At 43.5% G+C, this 16051-nt stretch overlaps 1 protein-coding gene across 2 annotated transcripts in view; it reads right to left on the reverse strand.

Annotated features, from left to right (window-relative positions):
• Nucleotides 1-16051, reverse strand: part of WDFY1 (WD repeat and FYVE domain containing 1) — a 44023-nt gene that overhangs the window by 19586 nt on the left and 8386 nt on the right. The window contains exons 2-4 of one of the 2 annotated variants that reach the window (XM_047721129.1): nt 8866-8933; nt 3380-3459; nt 115-169 (exon numbers count right to left, since the gene is read on the reverse strand). In XM_047721129.1, coding sequence (XP_047577085.1) covers nt 115-169; nt 3380-3459; nt 8866-8933 — 203 coding nt within the window. The remainder of the gene's footprint in view (nt 1-114; nt 170-3379; nt 3460-8865; nt 8934-16051) is intronic. The other variant, XM_047721130.1, reaches the window with a different exon arrangement.

Below are 16051 nucleotides of genomic sequence, written 5' to 3' on the forward strand. Positions count from 1 at the left end.
GGGAAACACATCTACAAAGTTAATGTGAAAACCTAATTCTGATCACAAGAGACAGAGCTCTCGTTTTGTGTCTATACGCATGTGTATGCAAGTATGTGTTTGTATTATAATTACCTGGGTAGGTCTTGATAAAGTTCATTTTATTAAAATCCTCAGAAACATGAAATTCCTAAAAGTAAACATATGCAGTAAGAACACAGTTATGGTTTTAAAAACAGGAACTTAACTTTCAAAACAAAGTAAAATCCAAGACTAGCTATCACCAGAGTAGGGACTCAAGATTAGCTGTAACAAAATACTAGGGAATTGCTTCCTTCATCAGACTTGTCCTCAGGCCACGATCTCTGCTGGGGGCCAGACCCAAGAAAGGTGTTGCCGATCAGCATGGCGTTTTTGTTCAATTCTTCCTCCACAAGTGCAAGCTTTGTGGTCCCTCTCCCTCTACTGCAAAGGAGGCATCTTTGCTAATTCTGCTCTCTCGGCTACATTGAGTATTCCCAGGATGACACACATGAAGCAAGACTGCAAAGATCTGTTAAGAGAGTTCTCAGCTGCAGTGAAAATAAGGCACTGGGAACCTCAGCAACGTAAGGGGGATATTATACACATGTCATAGAGAATACACACAAAAAAGGGAAATTCAGAGACTGTGAGTGGCTTGCTTCTTTTAATATTCTTGTATTTTTCAAATACAAGTATTTGGAAATAAAGTATGTAATACTTTATAAGTAGGAAAAAATAAAAGTATATGCTTTTTAATGAAAAAATCAGATTCAGCATAAAACCAAGAAGACAAAACTCTAAAGAAAAAACACTAAGAAGTCTATTGATCAATGTTAACTGAAAAGTTCTTAAGGCGCTAAGGAACACGGGCATTAGGAACTGTTATACATACACACACACACATACACACACACAGACACAGAGGAATACTGATTCCTTGCTCTCCATCTTGATATTGTGAAGTACAAAAATGTGTAAGTATATGTAAGTATGTGTATATGTATGCATTAATATATACAATATATTGTGTGCGTATATTTACACAGATATATACATACATACACACTGGGGACAGTATAAATGTATTATTATATAGATCATTGTACATATACTGATCTGTATTGGATGGAAAATCGATAGATCAATTGTTACCAAATGATACACTGGGTTTGCACTGCCCCTTTGCACTGAAGAGCTATGAGTTTTTATATGCTGTTCTACAATCACAGAGTCTACCCTTGAACTGGGAGCCACAAAAAGCATCCCTAGAGAGACAAAGTGTGCAACCACTGGAGGAACTATTTGTGCTTTATGGTTTCTGGTTATAAACGTGTCTGCATATTACCATGATATACCTATAAAATTTCCAGAAGGAGGAATACGCGAACACTGACATCTACTACTACTATGGTATTCATAGCAGTCCCCAGCTGATGGCAAAGACCTGGGAGAGCCCAACCCTGCAGCCCTCGCCATCTGCCTACTGCTGAGTGAACTGCTTGGGCAGAGAGCCCATCCTTTCCACTGGCTTTTTCCTTCCTGGCCCTTAAACACACACTCAAGGCTTCTTAGCCTTTAACTCTAAAAACAAAACAAGTAGACACAACAAAACACTTTTAGCAGTTCTACGACTTTCCTCAGATCCTTCTCTAAAGATCAGCCCACACTGATGAACCACCATGGCACACGGCATACGGCACAGAAAGGGCTTCCCTTGCTCAGCACCAGCTGCTAACTGCTATTCCCAAGGTCATTTTCCAGGCCTGACCTCATCCTCTCCCCACTGCACCTGGCCCTGTGACTCACCCCTGCATTAAACTCACTGTCTCTCCGGCTTCCACAGTCACAGTGTCCTGGCTGGCTCTCCTCCCACTTTGCCCATTCTGCCTCCATTTCCCCCAGGGACTCCCAGTCTCTGAATTTCCCTTAAATACTGGTATTCCCAGGGAATATGACCTTGGCTCTCTGCTCTTCTCAGTCTACCTGCTCTCCCTAGTTGAGGCCAGTCACTGCTATAGTTGCCACTGACACCTATGTCAGAGAACTCCCAACCCTACACTCCAAACCCTGAGGTTTATGTCCATGTACCCAACTATAGTACTCACTTCATCACTTTTCCCTCTATATCACATCTTTCCTGTCTTAGAACGTAGCTGACCACTCAGCACCACCATCCTGGCTAAAAATCTGGAAGCCATCTTCACCCCATTCTCCATAAAACACCCACACCCAACTAGACATCAAGTCTGCCACCCAGATAGCTCTCAAAGCCAACACCTCTTCTCCAGCGCTACCCCAGCATTTCAGTGTCACACTGGGGTCCTGAAACAGACTCTTAACTGGGACGCCTCAGTTTCAACCTTGTCCCCTCAAACTCCATACGTTGGCACAGTAAGCTAAAAAAAAACAGAAACCCAACCATTCTCTCCTCCCCTGCTTAATGCTCTTCAATGTCCCCCCCTCGTGCAGTGACTCCCTACTGCACCTGACCCTAAGGCTCACTTTTGAGAGAGGTCACTGAGAGGGCATGACCACCAGCTGACCCATGAGCCGGGCCCTGGCAGTCAGTTGTCCGAGGCTCCTCACTGCTTACCCCTCTTTGGTATGTATGTCCCACTGCCTTCCCCATTCCAGAGGCTGCCCCAAGCATAGAGACTTGATAGCGATGTGGTGTTAGGGCCATCAGGATGATATACAAGACTGAACCCAGCTCAGGCCTCTACATAAACTTTTAAGACTCTGGTGAGTGGGGACAGAGATTTACTCGTCTTGCAGCCACTCAAGACAAGCCTTGTACGTAAGCTCCTCTGCTCATTAAAACTGCCACCCAGCAATGTGGAGTGACCTGCTTCTTTTTTCGGTCTCACACAATTAGACCCACAAAAATATCTATCAATCTATAATAAACTGAATTTTTAACTATCTGGTCCTTCACCAGGGTTAGCTTGAGAAGCACTGCCTTAAAGAGTTATAGGACTTGTTGGCTGGGTAACTAGTCACTGACCTTGTTCTCGTCCCCCTCCATTGTTACTTACACACACACACACACACACACACACACACACACACACAAACACACCAGCACCCACAGGCTCTCCACTGTGCCTCTCCTGCTTCCCTGTAGTTCAAGGACAGGGCTGCTGCAGACCATATATTCAGTGTATGAAGGCTGAGCACCAAGCATTCTGAACTCCATGACTTGTGTAAAAATAAGTACAAATGAAAATTAATCCATTTTTCGGCCTCGTGTCTATACTGAATTAAACATTTTGTTATGCCAAACAATCAGGCATTCACTGTTGTTTATTTAAACTGTCCACAGGCATGAACGCAGGGGGGGGTCAGTATTAAGGAGAGCGCTCTGCACGCGACCTACCATCACGGCTCCGTTGTCCTGACCCACAAACACCCGTCTGCAGTCGTGGTGGTGGTGGTAAGCCAGAGCAGAGCACGGGGCTGCCGGAAAGACAGAGACCGCATTACGAGCAAAGCTAGGCATTCTGAGTCACTGTTTAAAATACATTACTATAGAATTTACATTAAAAACAAGAGGGCAAGACTGTTTTAGAGAAAATAATGATGTAAATGGAATATGTTATTCAAGTTCTTTCTGTTGTTTTAGTTTAAAATACCAATTCAAAAAATCTTTTACATTATTTTTCTGACTTTGAGGGCAGCGAGCCAGCATGAAGCTTCATCTGGTTGAAACTCCTACCTCCAGGCTGCAGAGTGTGGGGGCCAGTGCTCAGAGTGAGGAAACTGTTACCCAAACTCAGCAGGCCAACCTGGCCCCATGCCCCCTTCCCCATAACAGAGTGGTCACAGAGAGGCTGGAATCTGTGGAAAAGGGGTTCCTATCCCACTGTACATGTGAGCAAGCAGGGCAAGCCACTTTGGGATTATGTGCTCTCTTGAAGGGTCAAGAAAGGTTCCCCTTCCCGTGACATACACAACCTCAGTGTATAGGGAGTGAGGTGTACATGTGCGTATACACATGTTCTTTGTCCGCAGCAGTGTTAAGTGCCTGGGATAGCACCTGCTTCTTCCCACGTCCATATCCCCTTCCAGGTTCTACCTGTCTTGCTTCCAGAAAGCTTGGGCCAGAGAATGAGTTTCAGAAAGGAGAAACTCTACAACATCTCCTTCTGCTTAAAATCAGATTGAAGTGATCTGGAAAATGGAACATGTGGAAAAAGAAATATCTGGGTTCATATCAGCCTAAAGAAGTTTAACTGACCACAGGAGAACCGCGAGGGAATACGTTCCGTGAAACAAACCTGAGTTTACTTTAAGGCAACGCTTCTTATAAAAAAGTACAACAAAAAAAGGCTTATAAGTGACATGACCACTTGAAAACAGGTTAAAGTTTTCTCTCTACAAAGGGCTGACATTTTCTACGGAAGGATGAAGGTAAACTACGATGCTCCACTGCACCTGGAGGCAAAGACACGGCGAGCTGCACGATCAGACCACGGGAAGGGACTTTTTCCAGGCGCATTCAGAGAACTACCCCACGGGGAGGCAGGAGCTGCAGCTGTCTGCACACGAAGCAATTACACGTCACTGAAGCCGGTACCCTCACCCACCACACCGAAGCCGGAGCCATAAAGAATCAGGGTCTGGGTGGCTCAGAAGGTTAAGCATCCAACTCTTGATTTCAGCTCAGGTCATGATCTGGGGTCATGAGATAAAGCCCCATGTGGGACTCCGCACTGGGTGTGGAGCCTGCTTAAGATTCTTTCGCTCCCTCTCCTCTGCCTTTCTCTTTCTCTCTAAAAAAGAATGATCGAGTTTAAGAATTATAACCACAGGGCTGCCTGGGGGGCTCAGTGGGTTGGGCCTCTGCCTTCAGCTCGGGTCATGATCTCAGGGTCCTGGGATCGAGTCCCACATCGGGCTCTCTGCTGGGCAGTGAGCCTGCTTCCTCCTCTCTCTCTCTCTCTACTTGTGATCTCTCTCTGTCAAATAAATAAAATCTTTAAAAAAAAAAAAAAAAGAATTATAACCACAAAGGTGTAAATATCTTTGTCATATAAAGTACTCTATATTTTTATTTTTATTTTTTAAAAAGATTTTACTTATTTATTTGACAGAGAGAGATCACAAGTAGGCAGAGAGAAAGGTTGGGGGAAGCAGACTCCTCACTGAGCAGAGAACCCAATGTGGGGCTCAGTCCCAGGACCCCAGGATCGTGACCTGAGCCGAAGGCAGAGGCTTTAACACACTGAGCCACCTAGGTGCCCCTGAAGTACTCTTTAATTATCATGAAAATATCTTTGCGGGGGGCCTGGGTGGCTCAGTGGGTGAAGTGTCTGCCTTCGGCTCAAGTCATGATCCCAGGTTCCTGGGATTGAGCCCCGCATCAGGCTCCCTGCTCAGGGGGGAGCCTGCTTCTCCCTCTGCCTCCACCTCTCTCTCTCTCTGTCTCTCATGAATAAATAAATAAAATCTTTTAGAAAATAATAATAATAAAATTATCTTTGGCAAATCAAACATGCATTGGTGATTTCTGATTCATTGTCACCATTTTGCTTACTTTTAGGTTGGTACAAAATCTTAATGCTTTAGTTTTAAGCTTCTTTTCAATTCTTTTTATGTCCAACCCTATAATAAACTATACATAAATATGTAACATCCTCTTGTGTAAAATTTACAATGTGCTGAGTAGTTTTATGAGGCTAGAGAATTCTCACATTGGGGGGGGAAAAAAGCTTCCCTAATTTATTTGCTGTGTATCCAAAGATGTCCTGGCATTTTTCCCTAGAAGGGAAGCTTCTAATGAGATAAGTGGTATTAATTTAAAAAAATTAGATATTCACAGTTGTATAAACACACAAAACATACATCATCTTTCAAATCAGTGACTTTTTAAAAAAGCATCATTGCAATCCAAAATCATAAGCTTAAAACTCGAGTTTCATAAATAAAGGTTATTTCTGGTTTTTTGGAATATAGCCGGGCTCCTTCATTTATGTACTGTTTATGGTTGCTTCCATGCTGTAATGGCAGAGTTGAGTGGTTGCCAAAGAGGCTGTTTGGCCCACAACGTCTAGATATTTACAGGTCGACCCTTCACTAAAAAACCTGGCAGGCAGCACAGTTCTGGAGTCTGATGGGCACGGACGGAATTCCCGCCACAAGCAACGGACTCAACCTCTGGTGTCAGTTTCCTCACTCACCAAACAGTGAAAAAATCATCTACCTTATACAGCCGTTGATTTCATAAAAATGGTATTGTAAAAAATAGGCAGGAGTCACACAGTAGATCACAGAAACTAGAGGTTACCATTTTTCTTCAGCTAAAGCATATTCTGAAATTTATTTTTGTTACAAGAAGTAAAGTTATGAAAAAACTCAACCGCACAGAGCAGTACACTAAGGATTGGCTTATTGATCACTCTGTTAGATCACAAGAAGAAGTTCAAATTGGTGGATGGTCACTAAAATGTCCTCAACTGGATAATCTGCAGATAGTTTTTGGAACAGGTCACTTCGCATACTTTGAACTCATCTTCAATTAGAAGTCCCTGTAAAGCAGTCGTTTCTCATCATTCATTCACCCTGCTCTCTGCTGGAGGCGTTCGTACAGTCCCAGCAGTGACACAGTTCCAGATGGACGTGTAAGGCACAGTAGGAAAGCATCTGGAAGCCATAAGCTGAATATGTTTAGGTGCAAACATATGGATGTCGGCCACTCACAGAGACGCTATGCCTGTTCTTTCCAGTTGTTGCTGGTCCTTCCAGACACAGCATTCTGGGAGCTGCTTTGGCTGGCGGGGTCAGAGGAGCATTTAAACCAAGTTAGCAAGGGACGGCTACTGAGATAGCCAAAGCCATGAGCTCAAGACCTAAAAGCCAAAGAAGAGTGCACACTTCTGCTAAATTCGGAGAGAGCAAGTATAAAGCTGTACGAACTCTCTGGGATAAATATAAACTGAGGGGGAAGTGAACTGAACATAGGACAAAAATCCATCTCCGTCTCTATTCCAGGAAGCCTGAACTCCAAGGTCGAGGACGCAAGGGCATGAAGCTATGCCCAAAATGCGAAGTGCGGAGGAATGGAGGGGAAGGAGGACTAAGAGCAGTAGCGTTAACAAGACTGTTCACAAAGATGACAGAACATTCCCCAGCACTGGCAGGACTTCCTTTCCAGCTGTGAGACGCTTCCCTGGGCCGCTGAAGGGAAGGGCTTATCAGTCTGAGAGATGCTCTGCCCTGGTCCGAAACAATCAAACTCTGATTTGAAAATCTGTCCAACGGGCTCTATGAGTGCACATACTGAGACGCAGGGCCATCGTCATTGAGAATAAGCAAGGTCACGCAGCCACAGTCCATGTGGACGTGGGCAGAAGTGCTACTGCTTGGCACAGTAAGTTGTGATTGGGTTCTCAGGGGGTCTTCTCAGAGGGGCCATACTGTAGAATTCTGTATCTCCCTTTGCAACAGTTATCGTTACAGCAGCAGCCCACAAAGTCTTCACGTTCGTGGTGGAATTACCAAGACAGAGGTGAGCAGCCTGTCCAAGTTGTCCCAGGAAGGCAGGAAAAATCACACTCCTGATTGACTTCTGATTTTTTCTGTACGTGATCACAGAAGCTGAACAGTGCGCGCCCCGGGATAGATGCATGAAGGAGAACGTGCCAGCCGAGAAAGGAGGCGCTCTGAAGGACGACCCAGATGGATTCCTTGGAACTTGCTGAAGAACTGGCTGTTCTGTGTTTGTAACACACTCTACTGCCTCTGGAATGATCTCTTGAGAAAGCTGGGAACACTGTCAACAGTGTCTGCAAACAATGGCAAGAGCTCTTCCTCGGAGGATCTGACCACAGCCTTCAGGAGAACAAAGCATCAAGCAAGCCCCAAATCCTTTCTCTTCCTCGGGGGTCTTCTGAACACCAAAACCATTAACAGAGGAAAATTCCTCGTTAAGGACCAACATCATACGAGGGAGTGAATAGCGATGGTGCCTTCCGTGTGGCCATTTGGGATAGCAGGACCCAACCCCAGAGTGGGCCCAGAGGCATCCAGGCCTCTGCCCAGGGCTTTCTTTCCAAGAAAGGAGGAAGAGAAGGGGGGCAGGGACGGATGGCAAGGCTGCTCACATCCGCAGGAAGGGCTGGAACTTCGGTGTAATTTTATGTCACTGCCCCTCAGGGCTCTTTTAAAATCGCAGTGCAAAAGCTTTATCTTCTGGATTTATTTTGTGAACCTAGTGAACTATTGAGAAAATTCTCCATACAGAATGGATTATACTTCGGACGCAATCTCTCAGTAGTACCCGGAAGTTTGTGAAAAGGGTGAGCAGAAGGCGGGTTATGAGGGCATGGGAGTACACAGCTCTTTTTTAGTGCCAGGCTCGGCCACTTCCAAGCACACAGTCATTCCGAACACAGGCTGGCAAAACAAAAACAAAGGAAAACCTGGGGGCAGTGAGGCACGCCCTCCCCCTGGCTCTCCTTGTTTTTCAGTTTTGCTCAAGTCAGCTTTAGGTAAGCCAGCAGACCTGACTTCCTTTGCAAAAGAAAAGGAGTCTTCCTGCAGCTTAGCACAGTCTGTTGGAGTATTAGGCAACTAAGAAACCCATTTTGAAATCTCGTAGCACTTTTTTAAAAAAAGATTTTATTCATTTATTTATTTTTGTTGGGGGGGACGGGAGAGCAGAAGGGAATCTCAAGCAGACTCCCTGCTGTGCAGATCTCACAATCCTGATATAAAGACCTGAGCCGAAATCAAAAGTCAGATGCTTAACTGACAGCCACCCAGGCACCCCTCTAGTAGCACTTTTTAATCAAGCACTTTGAACTCTGAATCACCAAAGGCATTAGACATACTTCCCTCGAGTGGAACAGTTCTGCTACTTACAGGCCATGGTGTGGTAAATGCTGGGCCAGTACTGACCACTGTCTCTTTTCAGCCATACTCGGATGGTTCTGTAGAGAAAAGAATGGAAGAGCAGTCTTTAGCAATTTCATCCTATTTGTGCTCCAGGGAAATATAATTATTTACTTTATTTTCAATCCTGTTTCCCAAATGACCTTATAACATCGATCAGTTGGACAAATTAGAGAAATACAGTAGCACCCACAAGTACTGCACACAGTACCTTATATACGAACCGTGCGTGCACGCACATGCACGCACACACAGACACACACACACCATATCTAGCTACATATCTATGACCATATACAGCAAGTTATGTGGCAGCTATGAGTCAGAATTTCAAATAATTTTAATAATATGGAAAATCTTATTATATAAAAATATACAATGAAAACTGCTGCTTTTCTTAGTAAAAAACAAACTATGCAAACTTGGTCGCCTGCCATCTGAGCCAAATGAGGGGAGCAGAAGACATAAACAGAAAGAGAACGCTTCTGGAGAACCGGGAGAGATGTGCAGTGCCCCTACTGCTGCTGGTTCCCGATAATTCCTAGTCTTCCTGCCCTGGGGGAGGAAGTCATCCCACGCCAGGTCTCTGGGCCTCTCCTTTCATCAGAACCCACACAGGGAGATGAGGAAATCCTGCACACAGGCAGGAAAATGACAAATGACCAAAATAGCCAAAGTTTAATATTCTGGCTTATCATGTCAGAAGAACAATAAGGAACACTAGGGCTCTTCCTACTCTACTCGCAGAAGCTCCTCAAAGCTCCAGGTCCCTTCCTCTTCCCAATGCCGGGGACGCTCACTGCATCTCCCCACACAGGCTCACTCTGCTTCTGTGCTGGGTCCCACCCATCCCACTGCCCCTGACTCTCAGCTCTGTCACAATCACACTCGGATTTCTTTCTTTTTTTTTTTTAAAGATTTTATTTATTTATTTGACAGAGAGATCACAAGTAGGCAGAGAGGCAGTCAGAGAGAGAGAGGAGGAAGCAGGCTCCCCACCAAGCAGAGAGCCCAATGCGGGCCTCGATCCCAAGACCCTGGGACCATCACCTGAGCCAAAGGCAGAGGCTTTAACCCACTGAGCCACCCAGGCGCCCCACGCTAGGATTTCTAACAGCAACGCAGATTCTCGTACACAGCTGGCACTGATTAAATGTCCGCACCTTAAATTAAAATACGTAAGTCTAAATGTTGACACGATCTGTCTTCATTTTGTTCGGCATTCAAGACAAGTGTGACTAGTCCATGAGGATAAAAATCAGAATGGTGTTGCTTCCAAGGGAGGAAGACAGAACGGAAAGGGATATGCAGGAACTTTTGGGGTAATGATAAGGGCTCTGGGGAGTTGGTTTCATGAGTACAAGCATTTGTCAGGACTTGCCCAACTACAATTCAGATCTATACAGATTACTGTATATAATTAGATTGCAATAAAGACTAATTCATCCAAATAAATAAGAGGACCTAGCAGCAGAGTTGGCAAATTACTATTTTGTATATGAACTGGATACAGGCCTCAGAGTAGGAGAAGCCATGTGTACAACACGCCATCTTCCAGCCACTGCTGACTGGTCACAGTGGAATCTTTACCAACTTTCTCCACATCCCACCCCTGATCACAGCTGGCTAGACCAGAAATGGGGCATCTGATCCTAGCTGGTCCAATCAGCTCATCCCTGGGGAAATTAGGAACAGGGAGAGAGAAAAATAGATCAGTATCTCTGATAGTTGAAATGACTGTTTCTGGTCACATACTGTTTTCCAATTTGGACTGCAAAATGTTGCACATCAAAAAAAGGGAAAGAATGAAGTCAACCTATTAAAAGAAGCAGAAGCAATCTGAAAAGGGTCCAGGTAAAAGGCCCTCATGCCCAAGACTGAGCTACTTCCCTAGTCTGGTGTTCTTTGAGGCAGATACCGCAGCATCCTTACCAGAAACACTCTCAATAGCTTAAGTCAGCCTGAGTTATTTCTGTTGTTGGCAATCAAGCAGATATTAATACAGGACATCTATCTGATGCCACCAAGAATATCAGACCCAGTTTCTTCAGTTGAGCACCATTAAACAAGCTCCTATATGATGAGGTTCACAAGGCAGGATAATCAGGCAGACTTTCTTTCAAGATACCTGTATTGTGACAGTAAGTTCTAAAGTCACTTACATATGCAAAATTAAACGAGAGATTAAGGATAAATCATATAGGAAGGGACCTTTAATTTTCGTAATTTGTAATTCCATATCCTCACAAACACACAGGCAGCTCAAAGAAGGACTCAGTGGCACATGCTCTCCCTCATGGAAGAAGAGCAAAACTCAGTAACGGAGAAGCTGGCCATGAGTGCGAAATCCTAAAGGTCACCTCTGCCATCCAATCACCTAACCTCGAAAAGTCTAATTCTTATTTCATTAAGTTCAGAATGATATATAAAATAGCCCAAGGTCAACATGGAAACTACCCAGACACCTGCACCTTGGGAACACAGTATTACTTCCTTTGGAGGACAAACATTAGTACTACAATTTAGTCTGCATCCAGCTGACAAACCAGGAAACTGGCAAGACTTAAATTATCTCACATGATGTTTCATTTGAAAATCGATTACATCCGGGCTGAGAGAAGACCATCCTTGCTTGAGAATCAAGTTCCAAAACAGGCACCTGACCTTTGTAGTCAGCTCTACCTCTCCATATTCACATCTTCTACCTGGAATTCTGTCCTGTCTCTTTTCAAGTGTCGCTCTTTCCCCTCCTTCCACAACAATGCTAAAACCTCCCATTTCCAAGACTAAATCAAAACAATGTTAAGTTTAACACCTAACACTCCAGTACTTTACCCAGAACCAACGTATTAAACAAAGTTGTATAATTTCTACTAAATAATATAAGAATTTGTTTTGTATTGTATTTAGAATGTCTCTTGATTGGGTAATAAATGGTTGTAATAGGCTTAAGTTGGGCTGCTTATTAAAAAAAAATCAACAAATTCGAGAGACAAAAAAAATTTACTATTCAGTAAACTGGAAGTAAAATCTAAGTTGAAAGCAACACAATAATACAGTTTAGTAACATTTACAGGACAAAACTATTAAAAACTCTAGTATGTTATTAATAGACTATATAATCACCAAGTATCAAGATCAGATTGTTTTACTTCTATTAAAAACCACAGTATTTTCTGCCTAGCTGAATGTCTAAGCCAGTCTCTCTGAGTTAAATTAAAATATAACAGCTTAACTTTTCCTTTAATATTTTGACAAGTTTACACCCACTCACCTAAACTCCTTTTTTATGCTTTGCTTGCTGCTTATTTTAGCCATTTTTTTAATGGACGGGTTTTCTTTGAGATTCTAAGACCATGCCAGTCTGAAAAAAAGGTCTTTCCTTAAAACCAAAACCTTAGAAACATGTTCACCTTTGCCAGGCTCTACTTTTAAGTTATTTTAAAACAATAGTCTGATAGTTTTCCAAAAGGTACTTAGAAGGGAAATGTGTCATTTCTTTCAGAGCCTACATACAATTTTTCCAGAGGTCTCCATGCTACTGTTACCTACACTGATCTCCTGTGCCCTTCCTGTTAGAGATCCTTGGGCTCACATACAGCTGCAGTATTTTCCAAGGGGAGGTGAGAAAGCTGTTTCTATGTAAGACGGTAATGTGATACATGCATGATCACACCGGGTAATGGGATACATGCATGATCACGCCGAGTAATGGGATACATGCATGATCACGCCGGGTAATGGGATACATGCATGATCACGCCAGACGCCCACCGCGACCATCACTTCATCTGTCTGTCATTCTTCAGCTACCTGGATGATCTGCTTGTTTTCCAGATAAAGGAGAAGCCAAAGCTGGATGGTAAATTTTTATTTTAAGTATTTCCGACTGAAATGTATTTAAAATGTATCGCCATGGAGGGCTAAGCAAATGAACAAGTGAAAACAGTAACAGAAATGCCATTTCTAGGGCTCTCATAATTTTCTGCCAACGCTGTAAATCAGAACTCACTCTTCGGCCAGAATTTGTTCCATATACTGAGAAAAACGTTTCCTGCCTAACTAATACGGCTGCTACCACTCCTACTAATAGTAATGGCAACAAAACGTGATTTAGGAATTCCACGCTTGGCAAATGAGTCCAAAGAAATTATTTAATAGGAAAAAAAGAATCACACATTACTAAAAAGTTCCTATGAGCATCATTCCAAGGAGTAAAAACTGGGAAATGTTAAATAATGAAATGGATTAATGTCATATTAATTCAACAGTTGACATAACCATTACAAATAGTTCTGAAAATCATGAGTTCAGATAAGCTACTGAATTAGTATGCTCACGCAGTCATCAAAAATATTTGCAAAGGGGCACCTGGGTGGCTCAGTGGGTTAAAGCCTCTGCCTTCAGCTCAGGTCATGATCTCAGGGTCCTGGGATCAAGCCCCGCATCGGGCTCTCTGCTCAGCGGGGAGCCTGCTTCCTCCTCTCTCTCTGCCCGCCTCTCTACCTACCTGTGATTTCTGTCTGTCAAATAAATAAATAAAATCTTAAAAAAAAAAAAGTTGCAAATACTATGAACCCACGAGAAAATGTTTATGAAATGTTCATTTTTTGTTAAAAAAAAAAAAAAAAGCATAATGTAAAATGATATATCTAACTTGTAATTAGGCTGGGAACATACCTGTGAAGCAGCCAAGGCCTTCAGCTCTGTTTCGGGGAGAGGGGGAGGTCCTGGAGCCCTGAGACTCGGAGAACTCCAGGGTCCCCAACCTCCACTCGGTAAGCAGAAGAACAAGCCAACCATTAAACAACGCTTCACGAGCCCTCAGGCACTCAAGGATATCATCTGTTCAACTTCAAGGCAGTTATCTAAATGTGAAGACTGGGAACCCCTAGGTGGCTCGGCGGGTTAAGCGTCTGCCTTCAGCTCTGGTCATGATCCCAGGATCCTGGGATCAAGCCCCGAGTCAGGATCCCAGCTCAGCAGAGTCTGCTTCTCCTTCTGCCCCTCACCCGACTTGTGCTCTCTCTCTTTTAAGTAAATAAAATTTTAAAAATCAATCAATAAATAAATGTGAAGACTGTGCACTTATGAATGCATCCGTTAAAGCACTCCCAACACGAGCAAACAAGGCTGAGGAGTGAGGCTCCAGGGCAAGCGCAGGCTCTAGAATCTCAGGCAACTCCAAGCAGGCTGCAGCCACTTCTCTTCAGTAAGGCAGAGCCTAAGAGGTTCTGGTCATCCCTCTCTGATAGCTCTCCTCTGAGGCTGATTCTTCTGTCTTCAACAGACACTCCTGCCTTGAAGTCTGGAGCGTGTCGCACCCCCATTGAGTCTAGTCAGGGATCTGATGCCTGGAGGAGGTTCGTGCAGAGGGCCACACACGCCCAGAGCTACGAAGGAGACACGGACCCATGGACTGGGACTCAAGGACTAGAAGTGCTATGTGGACACAACCTTGAGAATGTCACCCCCCCCCGCAGGAGAAGTGAGCAGGGGGCACAGCTGGGTAAAGGAATCAGATGCAGAAAGGCAGGAAAGAGAAGACCCCAAAAGACCCAGGGCCACGAGGCCTGAAAGACACAAGGCAATGCACTGTGCCTCTTGATAAACGTGCCCCTGCTTGACTTCTTCTAAGTTCACAGCAGTGAACTGTAGTGGCAGACAAAGCTGCTTCCTATACTCTAGAAAACACATCGGGATCCAAGAAAGGCTACTGTCGGTTGAGAACGTGATGCCATATCCTCATGGCAATGACGACAGCTAAGACCTCCATTTTATACTTAGCAAAAGTAAGGAGAGTCAAAGTCCTAAAATCAAACAAACCAACATCAGTTTGTCTGGTTGTTTTGTCCAATTTTATTGCTCTTTTATCAGAGGATGATGAAAATTTCACATTTCAAAACATTACAAAAGTAAATAATTCAAAGCCGAGCAGCTTTTATATGGTAAATAATAAAACAATTTAAAAAAAAAAAAACCCTTTTTAGAAAATTCTACATTTTCTCCTCCAAAGCAGTAACCTCTAAACAATAAGGAAACATGAAGAATTAAGTAACTTTTTCCCTCCAAACAAATCTAGAGTGTGGAAAAGTCTAGGTCTAACTTCGAAGCTCTTATTTGGTACAAAGAAATCCTGACTTCTACGCTAAACAGGAACAGTGACTTAACAAAATCTCCCTTGACTAACATGTATTTTGTTTTTTGTTTCAAATTTTCATTTAAATTCTAGCTAATACAGTGCAATACTGGTTTCAGGAGTAGAATTCATCCCTTACATACAACACCCAGTGCTCATCACAAGTGGGCCCCTTAATCCCCATCACTCATCTAGCTCACCCCCCACCCCCCTCCCTCCAGGCACCCTCAGTTTGTTTTCTATGGTTAAAAGTCTCTTACAGTTTGCTTCCCTCTCTCTTTTTTTTTCCTTCCCATATGTTCATCTGTTTTTTTTTTCCCTAAATTCCACATATGAGTGAAATCATTCAGTATCTGCCTTTCTGACTTATTTTGCTCAGCGTAATACACTCTAGTTCTATCCATGTCATTGCAAATAGCAAGACTTCCTTCTTTGTAATGGCCAGTGTTCCGTTATATATATCATATGTATATAAAAATATATACACACGTACACCTTCTTTACCCATTCATCAGTCGATGGGCATTTATTTTTAGAATAAAATAAGCTAGAGAAGAGAAAAAGTTATTAAGAAAATCAAACTGAAAACACATTTATAGTACCATACTATAAGAAATCCACACAGAAGTGGGCCTGCACAGTCCAAAGTCATGTTGTTCAAGAGTCAGCTGTACTTGCTGTTTTAACCCACTGAATTTTGAAGTGGTTTGTTTCATAGCAATAACTAAGTGATACGATGCTATCTGTTCCAAAATAGAATACCCCCCCTTTTTAAAAAGATTTTATTTATCTGACAGAAAGAGAGAGAGAGAGAAAGCAGGCGCACACAAGCAGGGGGAGCAGCAGTCAGAAGGAAAAGCAGGCTCCCCACTGAGCCGAGAGCCTGACACAGGGCTGGATCCCAGGACCTGGGGATCATGATCTGAGCCAAAGGCAGACGCTTACCTGACTGAGCCAACCAGGTACCCCTAAATACTTTGAAGAATACTTAGGATTCTGACCTTAAAATGAAGGATA

The sequence above is a fragment of the Lutra lutra genome, chromosome 3 (assembly GCF_902655055.1).
Source record: "Lutra lutra chromosome 3, mLutLut1.2, whole genome shotgun sequence".
Classification (NCBI taxonomy): Eukaryota; Metazoa; Chordata; class Mammalia; order Carnivora; family Mustelidae; genus Lutra; species Lutra lutra.